This window comes from Podarcis gaigeae (genome assembly GCF_964106915.1).
Source record: "Podarcis gaigeae genome assembly, chromosome: 8".
NCBI classification, from domain to species: domain Eukaryota; kingdom Metazoa; phylum Chordata; class Lepidosauria; order Squamata; family Lacertidae; genus Podarcis; species Podarcis gaigeae.
This window is the reverse complement of record NC_139684.1, coordinates 59,940,170-59,963,160: the sequence shown is the minus strand read 5'-3', so window position 1 is coordinate 59,963,160 and position 22,991 is coordinate 59,940,170. Positions and strand designations below refer to the sequence as shown.

The window sequence follows — 22,991 nt, the reverse complement described above, 5'->3', positions numbered from 1 at the left end:
CAATTTTTAAGCCTAATTTCAGTAGAAAGAGGAGACCCTTTGAGCTTCTGTAAAGGTTTCTGTACTTGGGGTGGATGACAGGTTGGTGACCCCTGGTTTAATTTATTGATCTAACTAGTGCAGTTGAAATCTGTGTGTGCTTTTAGGTCCAGAGTTTGTGGGGTTTGTTTTGGTATGTTTTGTTTTGGTTTCTGGATTATCCTGGATTATTTTCTGATGGTTCAGTAGTTGGATATGAAGCAGTGCAGGGGGAGGCTTAGAGATGGTAGGAAGGAGTCTATGCAGATGTTTGATCAGGAATTGCAGCAAAATTGGTCAACATATTAATGAAGAAATCAGCTGTGTCTTCCTCTGCTCTTGACACCCTTTTGCATGAGATGCCACCAGTGAAGGCATAGTTCTAAATGCTATTGCTAGAATGGGGCACTGCCCAACCAAACTCATTCTGTTCCCTGTTAACCCCCACCTGCCTGTCTTCTTTCTTACGGTCAATCCAGGGGGTGGAGCTGACTCAGTATTGCCTTTGTGAGATTCAATGGGCAGGACAACTAAAGTTAGAATTAGTTGTCTGTACCTGCCATTGGTTCTGGCTCTGCCACTCATTTGCTCTGGCTCCACCCACCATTGGCCTGACTGCCTTGTCCCCCACCAGTCCCAATGGTTAGCAGCCACCACTGCACATGATACCTGATTGTACATAAGGCTGACCTGTAGCTCTGTAGTTGTAATTCAATATTATTTGAGAATAAGAAGTAGATTAGTGGTGGTGGGAATTTGGAGGAGGAACAAAGAGAATGAAATGTTTAAAAGTATAAATAAATGCATATGTGTGTGTTATAACATGGGAACATGGTACATTTATGTTACATCATTTTGTCATATGTAGCTTCTCCATAGTTTATCATCTGAATAGCTCTGGAACAGTTTGTGGACTACTTTGGGCTATGTTTGTTCCACAAACCTTCTAAAGTTCATGAGCAGGTTTGGATCTGGGCCAAGGAGTGTCACAAATGATCTGGTTCTTTACAGGCTGAAGATTTGGGGAAAGCTTCCATGACATTCCATGAACCCTTAATGTCTTGGGAAATGTGCTGAGTAGAACTATGGGTTTCTTTCAAGCCCACAGATTGGATCAGAAGGTCAGCCAGATAACCAGGAAGCCTGTGGTACCTTCAGTGACAGCTTTGAGCACCCTGTTGTGTCTTGCTTAGCCTCCACCCCCAGTTACTCTACTGTCCAGGCATCTGTAGTCACTTCCCAGGACTGGCAAGACAGTGGCATCTTGATCAGGTGGGGAGTGGTAGTTCGGTCCATCTGGACTTCCAACCCAAACTTACCCACAAAGCTAGATCTGATGCTGTATAATAAAATGAGTGGCAGCCTTACAACTTGGGGGCTGCATGGGTATGTGGTGATCATATGCAGCTGACTTTGGGGAAACAAAAGGGTAAAACACATTACGATTGTGAGGAAGAGGTCCAGGGTCTCAGCTGGCAAGGGGGGCATGTGCTAGGGCTGGTGGCATTGCCTGTGGGCCCTGCAGTTCCCTGCCACTGGGAATGGCAGGGGAGAGGGGAGGGTCTTCCTAGTATTAAACACTGTGGTGTTATCTGCCTCTCATTTTATCTGCATATTGCAAGGGAATGTGGGTGGGAAGCTCTGTGTGTGTGTGTGTGTGTGTGTGTGTGTGTGTGTGTGTGTTTTCAGCCACTAACCCCCAAATTGCAATGAACTTGTCTCAGCTGAGAGCCTCAGTAGAGTTGTGAGCCCCGCTGTCAGCGTCTTGCCCAGGTGTTCACAAGTCTGTTTTTCCTTGTTGCCATGTACTCTTAAGCAAATATTAATGAATCAAAAGAAAGGTAGTGATCACTTCATCCTTCTATGGCTGGAACTGCATTTGACTGATTTGTCCATGATGAATGCTCTACGTTTGGCTGCATGATAGGCCACAACTATCTCATGCCTGCACACTCAACAAGAAATAAGCTTGGTTGTCTTAATTGGCTAAAGTCCTTGTTTAGGTCTTTAAGTCGTTGTTGTTCCGCTAGAATTTGTAGTTTCTTGGAATTTGTGCATCTACTTAACTTTGCAACCAAAGTGGGAACTACCATTTCCAAGCCAAAATGTGGCTCTTGTGATATAGCATTATAATTTTTTTATTTTTATTTGATTTCACTTTATTGGTATTCCGTGAATAGCTGTGATGTGAAAGGTACATATGATGCTGCTTTCTACTTTGAGCTGACATAGCATTCTGGGAGGATATTGTCTCTGGGTTAACTGCACGTTACATGAAGCTTATGGCTCTCATTGCTCTGTGTCCCTTTGCTCCCTGCCTTCTTTGTAACCTCTTTGTGAATAACTATAATGTGTGATGTAACACCAGTTGCTGAGCACAGATGCTGAGCAACAACCCATAAAGACAAGCAGCAAAGTGTCATGATTCCACACCATGTGTTGATATTTACCTAGACATTATAAGGCATACTGCTCCTGAACATGGAGTTTCTAGAGGGATTCACATGTCAGTATCACTGATTTGGTCAACAAACCCTTATATGATGTTTGTGTTTAGTTACTTTGGTGATGCAATTTGGGGACTGGTGTGGAGTTTTTTCACTATGGACCCCATCTATCAACCTCTGAGGGGAGGTTCCTAAATTTGTTCAGTTTCCATCTACTGTATTTTAATTTTGGTTGGCTGCCCTCACTGTAATTGTTCTTTCTTTTAACCTCACTATTATTTTGAAGCCTCTATGACTAGTAAGTTAGAAACTGAATACATAAATATGGAAATGTGTGGTGAATGTGAATGGTTAGGAACCTGGGATGAACAGCATTCAAGAAATGGAAGAAGCTATATTACCTATCTCTGAAATGGAACTAAAATGTCAGCAAAATCAGAGTTTGACATACAGCTCTAATCCTGGTCATTTGCAGCTTAGGGAAAAATCATTAATTTGTTGATGCTTGGACCTGCTGTTCAGATTAGAGTTGCCCCCAGACTGTTACTGTTTGGTAGGAAGGATTAAATAGTATACTTGGAAATTTAGGTTTGTGCAATTAAAGTGGATTAAACTGTTCAGGCACAGCAAATTTACCTTACAAAAAAATGTTCTTGGGGGAGTGGCTAACTTTTGAGGCTAATGGTGGAACAACCTCTCCAGTTACAATGGGACATCTAAGGCAACATGGCATTTATTTCCACTTTCCCATTTCAAAAACTACATTCCCAGCAAGGTGATGTTAGAGACTGTGTGTCCCCAAATGTATGCTAGATAAACTTGACTTACAGGAAGAAGTTGTGGGAGAGTACTCAGAGCTGTCAGGTGAGGCCTCTTGACTCCGACATGAAAAGCAGAGGTTGCCACTCACAAAAGAGCACAAAACAATCCTCACAATGGAGGAGGCCCAAGAAGCAGATGAATATGTCATTAAAATTAGCAAAGATTTTTCCTCGGACTGGGCAACCACCTTGTTATCGCTCAAGTAAAAAAAAAAAAGAAATGGAAACATTGAGGAATCTGATTTTGAACATGTCCAAAATGGCAAATGAGACTCTTAGTCAGTCAGTTGGAGAGACAAGTCCTGCAAATGGCAACTGATGACCTGGCATTAAAATTTATTTGCACCCTTGTAATCGTCAGACAGTCTGGGATCAGTGTAACATAAATACATACCTTTCCAAGGTTAAATTAAAGGAGCTGTCTGACAAGCAGATAGAACTTCTGAGCTGCTCTGTAACTTGGGAGGAGGTGTTGGAAGTGATCCAAAAGCTCAAATCTGGGAAATCCCCAGAGACTGATGACTTCATGGTGGAATACTACAAAGCTTAAGAAGAAGAATTGTTGTCATGATTGATTAAACTGTTTTATTTTATTTTGGATGGGAGCAAAAATCCACTTATGTGGCACAACTCCAGACTGTTGTTATTGTTCAAACCCAGAGCTCTGGGCTCCTATCACCCTCATAAATGTGGATGTGAAATTACTTACTGCCCTATCGTTACTTAGTGCCCTACCAAACTGTCTTCATGCCCCGCAGGGGCATTTAGTAAGGTAATAAACCTTATCAATGAAGTCAACTCTACCCGCTCCTCTGCAGCGTTGGCCTCATAGGGCACCAAATTCTGAATGTGACAATTCAGTGGAACTTCCTAAGTCTACTACTTTCCAAAACGTGGTTGTGGTTGAAGTTCCTCCATGTGATGCAATTACTCCACTCCAAATCCCATACAATGATCTCCATTAATGGGACGATGCTTCAGCAATCAGCCTTTTGGGGAGCAGTAAACAAGGTAGCCCTCTCTCACCCTTGCCATTTGCTCTGGAGGGGGTGATGCTTTGTGGAGCAGAACATAAGGTAAATATGTTGGTGACTAACATGCTATTAATGTTGCAAAAGCCCAGACAAGCCCTGAAACCATTAAAATCACAGCTCAGTATGTTTTATCATGTAGCAGGACTGGAATCTAATACGCTAAATGCGTTGTCCTCCCAATTAACATGTCCCAGCCCAAACACAAGTGGCCACTCACTGCATCTACCTTTACTCCAACCCAATTTTGTTGTGGTGGTGGTGTTATTTTAAAAAAATACTTAGGTCTAATTCTTATGTCAGACCCCTATCAATTCTCAGAGCAAAATTTTGGCCACCTGTGCAAAGAAATCTTGGCAGAATTAAAAAGGTGGAGCCGTCTTAATTTGCCTCAGCTGCATCACAGCAGTCAAAATGTCTATTTTGCCAGATTTCTGGATGTATTCCAAGTGATTCCCATCCCTGCTCCAAATTGCAAGTTTTAAACATTGCCAAAAACTGTTAAACAGTTTGTGTCCCAGGAAAAGAGATGGAGGGTAAGCCCCACTACGCTTTATGGACCCAGCACAGAGGGGGGCGGGCTGGGTGTTCCCCATTGAAGTCCTACTATAATGCATTCCAAGCCAAACACTTAATTCCACTCATCAGAGTCTCTCTGGAGACCCCTTTGGAACAGCTTGAGCTCTCTCCCTCCACACCATCCATTAGAGCACTTCCCTTTCTGTGGTTCTCCGGGGGAGCAGTGAGGGAAACGAATAACTCTTAAGAACAACTTTCTGCCTTGGAGGGAGAGGAGCTCCGTGTTGGTCCTGGGTGTATCCTCCCCCTTACCCCACTGCTTAAACATCCCACATTTAGGTCTGGGAGGGAGACCTTGAGATACAAATTGATGGATATAAGTTGAAAGGGGTGTGGTCCTGCCCCCCAGGTGGTTAAGATAACCTTTGTGCACCTGCAGTTGGTGCACCTCAAGGTCCTTCTCCGATGGCACTGGACCACAGTGTGGCTCTCCAGATTAAACAAAACCCTTTCCCCTTTGTGCTAAAAGGACTGCAGGGGACATGCTTAATTTTTTTCATGTGCTGTGGACCTGCAACAAAGCGCAAAAAAGGGGGGCATGGATTTTTGCCATTGCCTCTTCCGTTATGGCCGAAGTATTGAAACTTGATCTATCCCTAGCCCTGCTATCACTGCAAAATGACAAAAATCCAGAGATCAAGCACAGAGACCTAGTGTTCTTTTTTGTTAACAGTGCAATTTGTTGTTGCCTATCACTGGAAATCTGACTCAGAGCTCCTGATGGAAGCTTGGATAAATAGCATCTCAGACGTAGCTCTTTTGAATAGCCTCATGCAGCACAGAAGGATGACAAGAGGATTATCTAAGAGGGATAGGTTTGAGGAGATTTTGTTTCCATTACTCTCTGTATCCCCTGGATTCCCAAGCCCCTGTGTGGAGAGGTTGTGTAAGTAGGCCAGTGGCTATGATGACCTGACCTTCGGGTACTTAGGGCAAGATGAATATTTCCATGTTTATGAACAGATCATTTTTGCTATCACCTTAATTAATGCTTCACTTCTTCCTATGCTGGGCTTCACCCAATATATCCATAAAACTGGAAAAACTTTGTATAGTTTCATGTGTTGTTTGTATTGTTGTGTTAAAATAATAATAAAAATTGCTGGGGCGGGAATGCAGTGACAGGTAGATTCACTAAAATATGTGGTATAAAGACTGATTGACAGGAAGATGTATAATCATCATTTAAAGAAAATATAATGGATGCTCAGTAAAGAACAGGCATTGTGTAACCTCCATGCAAGCTTTGTGCAAGTGGGCAGCCAGATTAATTCTTCTTGGTTTGTTGATTTTGATTTCCCTGCTGTTGCTGTGTGCTTCTGTTGTATCATCTTCTTTGGCTATTGTATTGGTTTTATTTCTGAGCCATCATATAGATTTTTCGGATCAATAGGCAGGATATTAACTTTCTTTTTTGTAAAAAAAAGAGGAGAGGATATCCACCGAGAATACTGACAGCCTCTGCATATTATTTGTGTCTAGAATTATCTGTTTCATTTACAGTTAACTCTCTGTGTCCAGATGTTGCCTGATGTTTTACCTCCATGGAAAACAGGAGCGCTTCATGTTCATTCCACCCTCTAAGGGCATTTTCACACCTGAGTTTTTAAATTTGCTTGGGCTCCAATAATGTTGCGTGAATTTACAATATCTGTCAGCTAGCACAGCACTCGGGAACCCTGGGTTCTCTAGATGTTACTGAAGTACAAGTCCCAACAGCCCTCACAACCATGGCCAGGCATGATGGGATTTGTATCTCAGCAACACCTGGAGACCACAGGTTTCCCACACCTGAGCTAGAAACTTCACTTTCCTGTTTCATTTTGCATTAGCCACAGTTACCCATGATGCAGTAGGCACCTGAGAGGCCTAAATTCACTTTTTAGATTTAAGTGGGGGACTATTTTTAATTGCCATTTTTTAACAGCTGTAAAAGTTTTTCTCCCCTTCTGAAGTCTCGTTTCTCTGCTAATCCTCCTCTTAGCCCTTCCTCCTGTGTGCCAAAATGGATTCTTTCTCGTGCATTAATTTTGCAACCCTTAGTAGTAATTACCTGTTCTTGTTAATCCCATATTGCCTTATTATACCTGCTGAACGATCCCAGGCCCCCATCATAAACAGGCTGCTTTCTGAATGTCTAGCCTCTTGTGCTCACTGCCCCATGTATGCTTTCAGGATTATAAGAGGGGAATTCAAACTGTGATCAATGGCTTTCTCCTCGCAATGTTTCCAGAGTCACTATATAATTTCCTGTTAACTATGATGAGCTAAAAATTAACCTGTCACTTGACTATTGCTTTCTTTCCCAACTTTCCTTCTCTCACTTCTTCCTTCCCATAATGCACAACTTCATACAGAGCCCCAGAATGGCAAGTTGAAGAAATGAGTGATGGGAAACAAAACAGTGGTGGTTATGCTCTGCCTCCACAGCTGGGAGGCAATAATGCTTCTGAATACCACTTTCTGGAGTTTTGCTCTTGTGCTCAGGTGCTGCTTTGGGGCTTCCCAGAGGCATTTGGTTGGCCACTGTGACAACAGGATGGTGGACTAGATAGGACATTGGCCTCATCCAGCCACTCTTCTCACATTCTTAACATATCTTCTCTTGGGTTTTTGGTAACAGGTGTGGCATGTTGTTTAGCAAAGGAACCAAGATAATGGAATTGTCTCCAAAGTCATCTCAGTTATGTTTGATCAGCATAAGCTGGAGCCTAGCTTCAGCCTCCTCTTGATTTACCTTGAGTTTGCGGGAAAGGTGTAGCCATTTCTAGACCTGTGGAGTCACAACCTGGAATCAGAAGTCAGAGTCAGTCACAGGAGATGCTACTGTTGCCCAGAATAAATCGGATCTTGACATGGTTGCTTTTCTAGCCCTTCCAGTTTAAGGGGAGCCAGTGACTAGACTGCATGAGTTGAATTGCATCAAAGTGTGGTAACATTTTGCCCATCCATGAAACACTCTGACCTGTAGCCTCTGGTTTCTCACTCCAAAGGGACAGAGGCAGACAAATCCTGGTTTCTGCTTTTCCACAGTCTAGCTGTGTCCATTCAGGGTATTTTTCTGTCAGCAATGGCAGATATGGGATGCCCAACCCACAGCCATTCCATTAGGCTGCAGCAGAGGAAGAGAAGGGCCTGCAGACCCCAATGCACTGGCCCTACTGAGAGATCAGCTCTTTTTGGCTCCTCTTTTTGAGCAGTTTCCATCCCAGCTTCTCACTACTAGTGCCTGAGTTTGCTTTTTTCCTTCTCTGACCTCATCCCTTCATCCTTTTGTATTGTGTCTTTTAGATTGTAAGTATGAGGGCAGGAACTATCTTGGTTTAAAATAAGAAGAAGGACTGAATTGAAAGGTTATGCTACTACTATACTGTATTAACAAATCTGCTAATGGTGAGTGTGTGTGTGTGTGTGTGTGTGTGTGTGTGTGTGTGTGTTGTGGTTTCCCTCAGGAGCAGAAAAATGGTGGATGCTCACGACACCTGTATGTAACATCTGTTAATTTGGGAAATCTCTTTGTAGGAATCTGTTGAGTACAAATATTACATAACATTGTGCTGAGGTTGTTTATCTGTTTATTTATTTCCATTTCTGAATTGCATCCTATGAAACATCTCAAAACAATTAAACAATAAAAGAACCATTCCTTGTAATTTGCCAAGTTCCACTAAGGAATTGAGGAGTAATTGCCTGCCTGTTGTTTTATGGGTTGCTGTATTTTAAAAAGAGTTTGTGGATTCTGCTTTGAACTTCAGGAGAGAACTGCAGAAGGAATATGTAGTGGATTAACCTCCCGCAGGTTTGTGCCAAATCCCCTTAAGCCTAGTTACATTTGCTGATGTCCTGAAAAATAAACTGCCTGCTGCAAAGAGCAGTCCAATAAATTGTAAGCAGAGCATTTCTAGAATGAGTGGGTGGGTATGTGAATATATTTGTGACCACATGCATGCCCAACACATTCTTCTGTTTACTGTACAAGTTCAAACATCGGGGCTGTTCAGACTTCATCATCTTGAGAATCTTATCTTTCATTGGTTCATTGGAATGCAGATTATAAATCCTAATTGTTGCAAAGGTAATCTTGACCTTTCCTCCCTCCCCTCCTCCTCCCACTTTCCTCTCCACCCCCCTTGTAAATCAATTATTTCATTTTATTGCAATTTTGTGTATTATGCTTCCTCTTTTTGACTGAAGATTGTGTACGTGAGCTTTTCCTATTTTATCATCACAACAGCTCCGGAAAGTAGGTTATTCTGTACTATGAGCTGCATACATTGAAGGTATAAATTAACAAAACCTGGTTGAGTCTGATAGTAACTGGCCCAAAGACACACACAAACACACACAAAAAGAGAGCTTCATGCAGGAGTTTGAACTCAGATCTCAACAACCTCAGAGTACAAGCATTTTATCAACTAATCTCCAACAGCAGTGGCAAACTTTGGGCTCTTAAATTTCAGAGGTGCCCTGTGTGATGCTTAAATGTGGTGCCTCCTGCAGCGCAGTGCCCAGTGCTGCCACACCAGTCATGCCACCCTAAAACTGCCTCTGCCAACAGGATAAAACAGCTGGATCTTGCCTAGGAACCACCTTGGCCTGCACATGGAGGTGGGTTTTAGAATGGCTAATCAGAAAGGGGTTAGAGCCCAGGTGGCTTAGCTTTGACCCTTCAAATGTTGCTGGACTATAACTCCCACCACTCATGATTATTAGCCATACTGGCTGGAGCTGATGAGCATTGGAGTCCAACAACTTCTTTAGGGCCACAGCTTAATCACTGCTAGGTGAGAGGTTACGGGTTATCAAGCTGGGATTGGAGGGGAGAAGGTGCAGATAAGTGTGCTTTACTCATTGTGTGTTCTTCACTGTTACATCATGGAAGGATGGTCTTGGGGATATGTATTGCATTGTCACCTTTCATCTGTTGGTCCCTTCATAAGACTGTCCTCCATCAGAATTGCACCACAGAGTCACTGCAGATATCATGTTTGTGTCAAAGCTGCTTTGTGAATTTACTTGAATTTCAGGCTGCAATGCACATCTGCCCTGAGCTTTGGCTTTATGCTAACCCAGGGATGGATCAATCCTCCTGGGGATGCATGTCAAAGTGAGTGTGGCCAAAATGCAAAAGCAGGCTAACCCATGCTGACCTAAACTCCCCACAGTGAAGTGGTTCACATGGATCCGTTTTATGATTCAGTACACTTCTGCTCAGGGTGAGCTGGGTTTGCTTCTTTCCAAACTTCATGAGTAGTGGAACACATACTCACAGTTAAACAATTGGGTCTTAAAGCTGGATAGTCCTTGGGCTATCCTCTTGTTTGCCTGGATCAAAAATTGAAGGTGGCTGTGCAGAAGCCTCTGGCTTTCGTCTCTCTATATAATGAAAATGTATGCATGTCATCATGCAGCCCCCAATTGAGGATTTGTAGTGCCACATCATAATCCTTGATTTGCACAAAGTATATTTCCATGGATATTTATCTGTGTGGTTGTGTATTAAAGCTGTTTTGTGATGGTGGTGTTCACAAAACAATTGGCACTAAGTGGCTGAACTTCTCTAATGTCATGGCAGGGGAACGAGGCAGACAATGTGAGAGTCTCTAGCAATGAAGTTGCCTCTGATTCTAGAGATGATCAGTCCAAGCAAGAGCATGAAGGGGGAGGAAACTGCAGAATGTGTAGAGAGGAGAGGTGCATGTGCCAAGAACTGAAGGCATTTAAAGCCAGATGTTGGCTGTAGGTAGTTCATTGCATTTATTTTACAGCCAAGTGATCAATTCTCTGTTTCTAAATCAAGCACTAGTTTCATCATTGTACTACTTTCCTGTCAACTGCTATTATTTCCTCAATAGAGGTTAAGTGCAACTCATTCTGATTGTGGACTAGCATATTTTCTTGTAGTGCAGGGGTGGGAAATCTCAGGGCTGAGTGCCAAATGCAGCTTTCCAGGTCTCTCTAACTGGCCCTTGTGACTCTCCCCAGGTCACAACCCTCACCAGTCCTATTTCATACCCTGCATGAGTGTTTTTTGCCTGGCTAGAATGTGTCCTTAAGCTCTGATAATGCCTGTTGCTTGCCTGGATAGAGGACGCAGAGGGGTGCATATAGAAGCCAGCCTACTGTACAAAGGGAAAACAATTCTCTGCCCCCTTTTATTTCTGGTTTTTCCCACCACTGGCATGTGGCCTCCAGAAGGTGGTCCAGAACGGAATGCAGCCCTTGGTATGAAAAAAGATTTTCCAACCCTGTTGTAATGAAAGAGGCAGGCTGAATAATTCCTTGACCTTACTGTCATTTGGGTAAATGTAAGAGCTGAACTGTTTAAAGTTTAGGTGGAAAGTTTAGGTGTCATTTTGACTCCTTGCCTTCCCCTCCCTCTCCACAAAAGTCCTTTTCTAGCATTGTGTTTCCATGAAGTGTCATTCACCCATCATACCGGAAAAATTAAACCTTGGCCTGGCATTGGCAACTGGCACCTTTGAACAACTGCTTCTGTGCAATACTCACCAGCACTGATGACTGCCCTGCTCCCCTCCACTAGGCAGTCAAGTGTGAAAGCTGCCATTTTTAAGTTCTCACAATTCCCCCAGATGTACTCTTTCTCCACAAATTTAAAATAACAGCCATTGGGCTCCATCTCAAACCTGTACGCAGTTCTGAAAAATCCCTTTCTTAATATATAATAAAATTGTAATGGTGTTGTCATTCAGCTGTTGCTCATGCAGAAAGGGGGAGTGAGTGGACAGAGAGAACAAGCAGTGCAGGTGGTGGGCAGCCCAGGTAAGCCACACAGGGACAGACTGGGGCAGCTACCCTACAACCATCCTGCTATGCTATGCTGCTGCTTCCCCTGCTAGCACCACCACTAGTGGGTGGGAGGGAAATGAAGGAGAGAAAATCCTTGTCCCCTTTGTAAACCACCCTCATGCTTCTGATACTGTTGTGATGGCTGCTCTGGAAAGGCGAAAGTCATGTTCACCACTAGTTTGGGGGAAGGGAATGAAGTGTAAAGTGGGTGGAAAGCTGTAATGGGGGGTTGGTCAAGTGTAAAGGGAGTGGGGTTGGCAAGGAGATAGGGCTTGGCAAAGGGTGGCAAGTAGGTGGGCTTGGTGAGCAACATGAATAGGGGTACAGCTCCTAGTCTCCAGTAAGATTGTATGAGTTTCCAAAGGCCTATGATCAAGTTTCATGTCTGGAGGGGCGATGCATAAAGTGGTATTTTTTTTGGGGGGGGTCAATGTGTTTCAAGACAGAGGTGTGTAAATGTCTAACTTGGAGAACTTTTTTCAGTAAATAAGTTGCCTTTGTCTATACATTCAACCACATTTCAGGTCTTTTAGGTGGTATGGAAGTTCACCAGCAATTTGGATACTGTTGTGAATGATTTGGTCCTGGAAGCCTTTATAAATAGAATTGCTTGCCTCTGCCAGTGTAGGACAACTAGTTTAACACTTTTCAGGGGCCTTTCTTCCTGACCTTCATAACTCTCTGTTGGCCACTCAGCTGCACCACCACCATTATCCCTGTTCCCTCTCGTTCTCAAGTACTTTTGCCTGGCAGCAAAGTGTTGGCCTGTGATGATGCATCTTGCTTGCTTGGATGCAAGCTGAGTGTGAGTGTGCAGAAACCTCTGACTTTTGTCTCTGTCTATGATAAAAAGGTAAGAATGTCATCACACAGCTCTCACTGGAGGATTTGTAGTGCCTTGTCATAATCCTGCAATTGTTTGAAGTCAAGTAGGGAAACAAAAGTGAACGCCAGTTGCAAAATAGCAGTGGCCCTGGCATGGGAGTGAGAAAGGAGGAGCACTGGGGGAAGAAAACTGGTGTCTTAAAACACTGGCAGAAATTTGAGTAAAGCAGAGATGGGAAAAATGGAGAGGAAAATAGCAGTTTTAAACAATGGCAAGGGTTTGAGTAAAGTTCCTTCATTCTAGGAAGGTACTACAAAATATTTGAAGGATCTACATCCCTATCTCTTCCTGAGGAAAGGAAGAGGGAAGCATTTGAGTTCAGTGAGAAGGGAGGAAAACTGAAAAGAAAAAAGTGGTTGTTTTAAACAGTGTCAGAAGTTTGAGTAAACTGGAGCGGAGGGATACTGGGAGAAAAAGAGGTGGCCATTGTAAACAAAAGTAGAGGTTTGAGAAGAAGAAGCAGAAAGTAACACAGAGGGAGCAAAGTGACAGTTGAAAACGAAGTTTGGATAAAGCAAGGAGTTTGGAAAAGCCCTGTTGTATTAACATATTTTGGAATGTAGCCTATAGCACAAAGATGGGAGGTGCATCTATTTCTCTGCCCAACCTTTGCTTCTGGCCCTGCCCATCACTGGAATGTGGCCGCTTGAAGGTTGACTATCAGGGAATCTGGCCCTTGGACTGAAAAAGATATTTCACCCATGACTTAATTGCATCACCAAGTTCTTTTGTCCTTGTAATGGAACTGCTTCCCATTTCCTCTCTCATTTCAGAAAATGGCTAAACCAGCAGAAGCCCTTATAGATTAAAAAATATAATCATGGCATCATAACCTTTGGTGGGGGGTGTGGGAAGGTGGAAAAGCAACAGCATAAATAATAATACAGTTCTGTGTTTGGGAAAACATGCTTGATGAACCTTTCCTTCTGGCCGGCAATTAACATGAAAAGGTTTTACATACTAGGTGGAAGGAGGGATAGGTCCAGAGGGTATCCAGGAGTAGGAGGTGAAGCGTCTCAAGCCAGTTTGGTTGTGTGTGTTGTGTTGGTGGGGGCACTATTAAATCAGTAATGTGTTAGACAAGCAGTAGACAGTACCAATTAAACAGCCTCCTTGCTATGGGAAGCAAATGGACCCTGTCAGCTGCAATGTGTGTGTGTGTGGGGGGGGGGGAAATCCCTCTAGACAGCTAAAGGGCTCCATGTTCATTGTTGTGCTTTAAACATTTTCCTTAATTGCCTTTAATTTTCCAGCATCTGGCTTCACACCTGGTTAGCTCAGGCCCCTGGCCTGCTCATAAAGGGAGAGGATGACAGGCAGGGTGGCAACTAGTTGCTCCGTAGCACTTCAAAAGTCTGCATGTTGTGAGTTGGAATTCTGTGGTTCACCCGTTGCTTAGAATATAAGAAGGGGCTGGTGAATCAGGCCAGGAGCTCATTTAGTTCAGCATCCTGTTCCCACAGCGGACAACCAGATTCCTGTGGGAAACAGCCTCCAAGTGGCAGCTTCTGCACACTACTTCCATAGTGTGCAATGCTCCTCCTGTCCACTGTTTTCTGATGTCTTGTGTAAAGCATTTCCACCCACAACTGTGCGCTGTCTACAGTGATGTGTAGAATGCACTGGCAAGGAAAGAATTCATACCTTGTACAGTGGTACCTCGGGTTAAGTACTTAATTCGTTCCGGAGGTCCATACTTAACCTGAAACTGTTCTTAACCTGAAGCACCACTTTAGCTAATTGGGCCTCCTGCTGCTGCCGCGCCGCTGGAGCCCGATTTCTGTTCTCAACCTGAAGCAAAGTTCTTAACCTGAAGCACTATATTCTGGGTTAGCGGAGTCTGTAACCTGAAGCATATGTAACCTGAAGCATGTGTAACCTGAGGTACCACTGTAATAATCTTATGGCAAGTGTCTTAGATGTAGCTAAGATGGACATGTGAACACTGACAGTCCCAGATTGATATGACTGAAGATGCATATATGCCTCCCCCCAAAAACTTTTTGGGAGACACTGCAATTAGGCCTCATGCATTGGATGATTTTTGAGTTCTGCTTGCCCCAATTTAAGCAGGGAGGTGTTCCAGGGATGTCATGCTTCCCTGATATTAGTTTCCTTTGGAAGGTGGTCAGTGGAGGCTTGTGGCATTTTGAGCTTATTGACCAATACAGTTGACTCACAACTTACGCACTTTTAACTTGTGCAAATTCAGCTTTGCGTGTCGAGACCCCGAAGCCACCCCCTCATTGAGAAATAACACACACAAGGACACAGATATTAGGTTAATGTTATTGGGCAAATTTTGGCCACAACTTTATTGATTACAGAATGTGAGCGGTATTGGCTTAGGCATTGAATGGACCCAACTATATCTGACTCCTACCCGATGCACAGGGAGTCCTGTAAGGGTAAACCACCAGAAGGGGGAGCCCTGTCGATGCATACCAACTCGAGCTCCCCCTGGTGTTCCTGTTGGGGTTGTGTCATGGCCCTAGCCCCCAACCGGGCTTAGGACAAGATCAACACCCCCCGGATTCCCTTAACGGAATACCCTTAAGCTTGGAGGAACAGGTGATGGCCACACCTCCCCTCCCCCATCACAAGGTCAAACAATGCCTAACCGCAACCCTAACAAAGTTGTGATGATTACTACGAGGTAGGCAAAAACCAAATGACCTGTGCCAATCTGCCAAGTGGAAAAATTCCTACCAGGCCGCTCAACGGCGACCAACCAAGGTCCATAGCAAGGCCAATGACTAAAACCTGCAAATAGGGAGGGAGGGTGGGTGATTGAGGAAGCAAGCCAAAGAGGAAGCCCTCCGGCTTGCACCTCTGCTTAAATGGTCCCAGTCACACACCCGGCCAGCGGATTGGCTGGCCAGTCGCTGATGTGGCAGGGATCCCCCAGGCAACAGGGGACTAAGTCCCCCACCCCCGGAGGAGAGTGGGTGGCCACGCAGTCCACTGCAACTCCTCCCCACAGGGAAGTGGAGCGGATTTACATACTTGGCCGAAAAACATAAAAATAAAAAGGGGGCTGGCATCCTGGGGGAGGGGACAACAGCAATCCCACCTGCCACTGCACTCACCTTGGAAGAGCATTTGCAGGTGCAGGGAGAGTGTTCAGTGGCCTTGAAAGAGCATTCGGAGGTGGAGGTGGAGTGTGATTTGACTATACACAATTTTGGCTTCATGTGCTATCCCCGGAACGTAATCCCTATGTAAGCGGAGAGTTGGCTGTACGCAGAATGGTTACGCCAGGGGAGAGGCTGTGGCTGTGGTAGAACATCTGCTTCATGTGCAAAAGGTATTGTGTTCAATCCCCAACATCTCCAAGAAGGACTGAGGAAAAGCTGCATCTGAAATCCTGAAGAGCTGCCACCGGTTAGTATAGGTAGTTCTGATCCAGATGAGCCAGTGGTTTGATTCAGTATGAGACAGTGTCCTTAGGAAGGGACTGCATGCAGAAATTCCCAAGTTCAATCCACACCATCCACAGCTAGGGCTGAGAAACACTCCATGTGAAACCCTGCAGAGCCACTGCCACTGCACACAATATTTACAGCTTTTCTGAACCACCTCCTGTCCCCTTACAGCTTGACTGACAGTGGGTGTGAAGAGGGCAGCAGCAGCAGTGCAGGACAGATGTTGGGGAGCTGCTTCAGTCTGTCCTGATTGCTCCTCTGTGGCTTGACTGGGGCCACCTACCCTAACCGCTTACCTGGGCAACCAGCTTGCCAGCCTGGACCGCCCATTCACTCACTCGCCCCGGCTGTCCCTCCTCACTCTCCAACACTGCTGAAATAGCACAGCAGCTCTGAGAGCTGAGTTTGTTGTCACACCATAGTTTGCAGCAGCACCACCTCTTGACAGCTACACAAACTGCAGCATGGCAACACTGTTACATAATTACTATATGTAAGAATAGGTGAAATTGCATACAAACATATGCATATTGGCAAAACTGAGCATTAAAATGTTGGTGATTTGTCAAGAAGACTTTTTTAAAAAAATTGAAAGATGATGTCAAAGTGTGGATAACTGAACTTAAGATAGGAAAAATGAGAAACTGAGAGAACCCAAAATTGACAGATTCACCCATTCTTACTGGCTCGGTCAAGGAAGCTTGTATGCTCCTATGAGCTAAGGTAGCAGCACAACTTAGTACTACAACTGGCAGTTAAATGCACTGCCACACATCACACACACACACACAGAGAGAGAGAGAGAGAGAGAGAGAGAGAGAGATGTAGTTCTGCATTGCCTGATGCTGTTAATTTAAGGACACTGCCCCTAAACCCTGTCATCTGCCCCTCTCCCAGACTGCCCTCTTCAAAAAAGATATTGATAAAGATATATGTTTCTTTTGTTTCAATCTCCAGCTACCTTGCCCTCTCCCTCTAGATGGGGTTGGAAGGAAAAGTTCTCTAACCATCTTCCAGCCTTCCCAGGCCATTTATCTGTTGCTCCCCTGGCAGAAGATGGTTTTTATCAGAACCACAGCATGGGTTCCCAAACAGCTTACGACATGTAAACAAACAAACACATACATTAAAATGACATAAAAGGAAAACAAACAAAAAATATGAAAGACCTTTTTAAAGAAAGGGGGGGAGGCAGGTTTAAACTTCCCACCCACTAAAGGGGTGTATAGATAATTAATAGCAAAAGGCCTGGTCAAAAAATAAATCTTTTTGTTGGGCATCTGAAGCTATGTAATGATGGCACCAGGTGAGCTTCCCTGGGAAGAGCATATGCCACAAGTGGGGAATCACCTCTGAAAAAGCCTGTTCTCTTGTTGTCCAACCTCCAGACCTCTCAAGGAAGGGACACATGAAGAAGAGCCTCAGATGGAGATCAGCATCTGGATCCATTCAAATGGGGAGTCATTGGGGTGTTGGGGTCCTGAGCCACAAAAGGCTCAATAAGTCAAAAACAGCACTTTGAACTTGGCCCAGTAAATGAAAGGTTCTCGTTCTCATATTCTCTCTCTCTCTCTCTCTCTCTCTCTCTCTCTCTCTCTCTCTCTCACACACACACACACACACACATACATTATAACTTTATTTATATATTTTTAAAGACCCAGCTGCAAGACAGAAGTTTAGCAGCATAGCTAATCCGGTACATAAGAGAGAGAGGGAGGGGGGGTAAGTGAATAATAATATTGCCACATTTTCCTTCATTTTATTTTATTTTATTTTTAATTTCTAAGCTGCTTATTGCGTTGATGCCGAGGCAGCCAATTTTCTTCTGTCCCCCCTTTCTTTTCCCCTTTCCTTGTATTGCCTTTGTAATACTGAGAGATTATTAGTTTGCATGACTCCCCCTCTTTCTCTCCTCCCCAAAATCTCACATTCAGAAGTCTGTCCCCTGTTGAGCTGAGCTGCCTTCTGTTTCTACAAGGCAGAAGGTATTTTTAGCTATAGCTCTTTGGAATCCCTTCCCTGAGTATTTATGCTGGCACCAGCACTCCAAGGTTTTCAGTGCAATATTAATACCTTCCTAAATATTTTTTTGTTTGTTTCAATTTGTGCTTTGGTTGCTTCCGTTTTACATTTGGTCCCCCCCCCCCCTTATATTTTGTTACAGGTGTTTTCCTGGTTTAAAATTGGAACTTGAATTGGTTTCTATTTACACTTTTGTACAAAATTCTGGGATCTTTAGATAAAGGGCAACTAACAAATATTTTAATAAAAAAATTAAAAAATAAATCAAACCAGTTTGATGCATCGTGGCTTGTCTGACATTAGGAATGGGGGTGGGGGGGTGGGATTTGTTAAAGTGCACTTTCTAAAACAATATATGAACTAAAAAAAACCCCATCATTCAAAATCCACCCTCCTCCTAATTTTGCAGTGCTGTCCTCCAGCCAAGTGATTTGTACCAGAATGCATGAACTAGGCTAAGGTGTACAGTAAAATGCATATATTATCAAAAATACAAAAATTAATTGCATTAGAGGAAATTTATTTGCAGATTTCCACAGCAGGAGAAATTGCATACAAATGCATGCATCATAGGACAAACTCATACTAAAATGCTGATGAATTTTTACAGCAGGTCATATTTTCCAAAAAATCTCAAACCGATGTGGAAACATGGAGAACTGAAATTAAGATTGGAAAACTGCAAGAAACTGAAATTGACATATTTGCCAATGCCTAACTGACACCAACCTTCACTCGCACACTCTCGTTGCAGTTTCCTGCTTCTTCAACTTCACCACGTCATCTGGCATCGTTCTCTCTCCAAACTACCCAGAGGAATACGGCAGCAGCCTGCACTGTGTTTGGTTAATCATTGCAAAACCTGAAAGCCGGATCCATTTGGCCTTTAATGATTTTGACGTGGAGCCCCAGTTTGACTTCCTGGCTATCAAGGATGGAGGGACAGCTGAATCGCCTGTCTTGGGAACATTCTCTGGGAGTCAGCTACCATCTTCTCTGACCAGCAGCGGCCATGTCGCCAGGCTGGAATTTCAGACTGACCACTCCACCGAAAAGCGAGGCTTCAATATCACATTTACCAGTAAGTGGGCAAACATGTTCATGTTGCATGGACTGAAGGGTCATTTCCACCCCCCTTTATTCAGGGTTACAGCCTTTGGTGTTTTTTTTTTAATTGTTTCTATTAAGTTTTCAATTTTACATCTCAAAATAAACATCGTACATAGAACCATACATTCAGTGACCTCCTTCCCCTTCCTTATCCACCATTCCTGCATATTTTACTATAACCATTTTATTCAGGGTCTCCAATCTTACATCACTCAAGTGTTTTTATACTGTTGAATTACCCTAATGCTGCCAGCATTTTCAACTGTGCACAATTATTTTCCATATACTCAGTTTTCCACTCCTCTTTAAATACATGTTCTTTTCCCTCTCTTATTCTATATGTTGGACCAGCTAATTTCTCATATTCTATCATCTTAAATTGCCAAATCTCTTTACCTGGGACCTCCCTCACTTTCCATATTTGGGCTAACAAAACCCGGGCTGCCGTTGTTGCATACATAAATAAGTTTTTCTGGCACCTGGGAACCTCTGACTGAACTATTCCTAACAGAAATGTATCCGCTCTTTTTGGGAAAGTTGTTTTAAACATTTTTGGGAAAGTTGTTTTAAACATTTTGGGAAAGTTGTTTTAAACTTTTTGGGAAAGTTGTTTTAATCATTTCCCAATATTCTTTAACTTTTTTACATGCCCACCACATATGAAAAAAAGTTCCCAACACATATGAAAAAAAGTTCCAGCACAAATCTGATTCTACTTTATACATCTTAGCCAGTCTGCTTGGGGTTAAATACTATCTATGAATCATTTTCATTTATTTCTCTTTCAGTGTGTAGCATGCAGTAAATTTCAAATCATTCTTCCTAAGTTTCTCCAAAGATTTAGATCTATGTTATGCCCTATGTCCATTGCCCAGTGTGTCATTGATGCTTTAACTAGTTCGTCCTTTGTTTCCCATTCCAATAATAATTTATACATTTTAGAGAGTAATGTATCCTTATTCTGTAATAACTCTCCTTCAAATTGTGAGTTTTGGTCCAAAAACCCATTTTTCTTATCTTGTTTAAATATATCATATACTGGTAACTGGTGATACTGTAACCAATCTGTAACGTGGTTCCTTAAATCTTCCATTGATTTCAGTCTGGGTTCACTTCCTGAAAGGTCCAACAAGTCTCTGTAGGTTACCCACTGTCTATCCATATTAATTCTCTTGATTGTAATTGCTTCAGTGGGGGATAGCCATAGAGGTGTTTTTCTTTCCAACAATTTTTTTTCTTTTTTTGGTATTTCTTCCAGACTTTGTACACATTTCTCCTAATAATGTGGTTTATAAGGGTTGCAGCCTTTGAATACTTAAGGCCAGTACTTAGTAGCTTGTTTGAGGGGCAGAGGAACTAGAGACCAAATTTCAAACCTGCGCTGGATTATGGAGAAAGCTAGAGAGTTCCAGAAAAACATCTACTTCTGCTTCATTGACTATTCAAAAGCCTTTGACTGTGTTGACCACAGCAAACTATGGCAAGTTCTTAAAGAAATGGGAGTGCCTGATCACGGGAAGCAGTGGAAGAGAGGAGTGCCTGGTATGCTCTGGTCCATGGGGTCACGAAGAGTTGGACATGACTAAACGACTAAACAACAACAAAGCTTGTTTGAGTTAGAACTGGTTCATTTTTCTTTCTAAATAAGTAGTTTTGCCCCTGAATGATATTTTTCTCTTCAGCATGTATGTTTAGGGAGGCAATGGTCACCTCCAGGCTGTCATTAATTTGCAGGAGGGATCAAGTGCATACCAGGAATTTAAGTTTGCACAGTTAAAGTGGGTTTGACCTAGCAAAACAAGTCCATTTCTAAAGGACTTTTTGCATTTAGGAAAGTGATGGGAAAATGCACTGGTATGTGTAAAATGAATGAATGATTAACAGGAAGACCATGAAACTATTTCACATGGTACTAGATGGTTGCTTGAAATACTGGCCTATTCTACATTCTTCCTTGTCCTAGCTTCAGGCACAGTATCTTATGCAATGATTTTGGTCATATTCACACCATACATTTAAAGCACTGTGATACCATTTTAAACAGTCATAGCTTCCCCCAGAGAATTCTGGGAGCTCTAGTTTGTTAAGGGCCCTGAGAGATGTTGTTGTTGTTGTTCTTTAGTCATTTAGTTGTGTCTGACTCATCATAACCCCATGGACCAGAGCACACTAGGCACTCCTGTCTTCCATTGCCTCCCACAGTTTGGTCAAACTCATGTTAGTAGCTTCGAGAACACTATCCAACCATCTCGTCTTCTGTCGTCCCTTTCTCCTTGTGCCCTCCATCTTTCCCAACATCAGGGTCTTTTCCAGGGCGTCTTCTCTTCTCATGAGGCAGCCAAAGTATTGGAGCCTCAGCTTCAGGTTCTGTCCTTCCAGGGAGCACTCAGGGCTGATTTCCTTAAGAATGGATAGATCTGATCTTCTTGCAGTCCATGGGACCCTCAAGAGTCTCCTCCAGCATCATAATTCAAAAGCACCCATTCTTTGGCAATCAGCATTCTTTATGGTCCAGCTCTCACTTCCATACATCACTACTAGGAAAACCATAGCTTTAACTATACGGACCTTTGTCGGCAAGGTGATGTCTCTGCTATTTAAGATGCTGTCTAGGTTTGTCATCGCTTTTCTCCCAAGAAGCATGTTAGGATTCCCCTATTCCCCTCCCAGAGCTAAATTTCTCAGGGTGGATTAATAATCAGTCCCCCTTCCCTGGGAATTCTGAGATTTGCAGTTCTGGGAGGAGAATAGGACCTTCCTAACAACTCTCAGCACCCTTAACAAACTACAGCTCCCCCAAAAATGTTGTGGGGATGTCATGGCTGCTTAAAGTGGCTTCAGGTTGCTTTAAATGTGTGTTGTGGATGTGACCTCAGCTTCCTTTCTTCTTTTTCTTCATTTTTGCGTGTGGATCCATAAATATTTGGAAACCTGTCACTTTATTCAAGAATACTTAGCAACAGTCTGCAAATACGTGATTTTTCACTTCTGGAGACCCTGGATATTCATTGCATATTTATTTAGTGCCCCAAATATTACTGTTTGAATTAACATGGCCTCAATGTACTGTGCTCGCCAGGCACTACATAAATGAAAGGATAAACTTTGTTGCATAGAATAACAGAGCAGGAAATATTTTTGGGTCCTCTTAAATTTGAGCCATGAATGCCAGCTTTCCATAGCAATGTGCTCTCACGCGCTCTCCTATAATTTTCTAAAGAACACGATTACATTGGCTTGGCAGGAGTGATGAACGACCTTTGTTATAACAGTGGTTAACAGCTCTGCAAAATTAATGGTATTTCTGGTTGGCAACTGCAAACCGGCTATTATTAAAAATAATTTGCTGGGCTAGATTAGGGGACAGGTTCATCAAAGTCACCTAACCTGTTGGGGGGTTTTGTGGGGATAGGTTGCCAGGGGCTTAATGCCTAATGTTTAGAAGTGTGGATGTGGAATTTGTTCACCCCACTGGGAACAGAGGGGTTATTCTGGGTCACATCATGGATTGAGCGGTTGCTCTCTGGATGTTAGTCAGCAAAGCAGTTGCTGCTGCAAATTTAGAGAGGTGGAGGAATAGTTTGGTAATGTATTAAAAGAGGATGCATATGCACTATACATTTTTATATGTTCTTTAAATGTATGATGCATAGGCAGTTTCTGTTAATTGGGGCTGCCATGTGCCCCTCACAGAACTACAATTCCCAGCACCAAAGTCAGTTTCCTAATCATCTACAGTCATACCTTGGTTCTCGAACCCCTTGTGGTGTAGTGGTTAAGAGCGGTAGTCACGTAATCTGGGGAACCGGGTTCGCGTCTCTGCTCCTCCACATGCAGCT

At 43.3% G+C, this 22,991-nt stretch overlaps 1 protein-coding gene across 9 annotated transcripts in view; it reads left to right on the top strand.

Moving 5' to 3' along the window:
• CSMD2 (CUB and Sushi multiple domains 2) overlaps positions 1 to 22,991 on the top strand; it is a 474,291-nt gene that overhangs the window by 300,579 nt on the left and 150,721 nt on the right. For all 9 annotated transcript variants that reach the window (XM_083751582.1, XM_083751583.1, XM_083751584.1 and 6 more), the window contains one exon: positions 18,797 to 19,123. In XM_083751582.1, the coding sequence (XP_083607708.1) occupies positions 18,797 to 19,123 (327 nt within the window). The remainder of the gene's footprint in view (positions 1 to 18,796; positions 19,124 to 22,991) is intronic.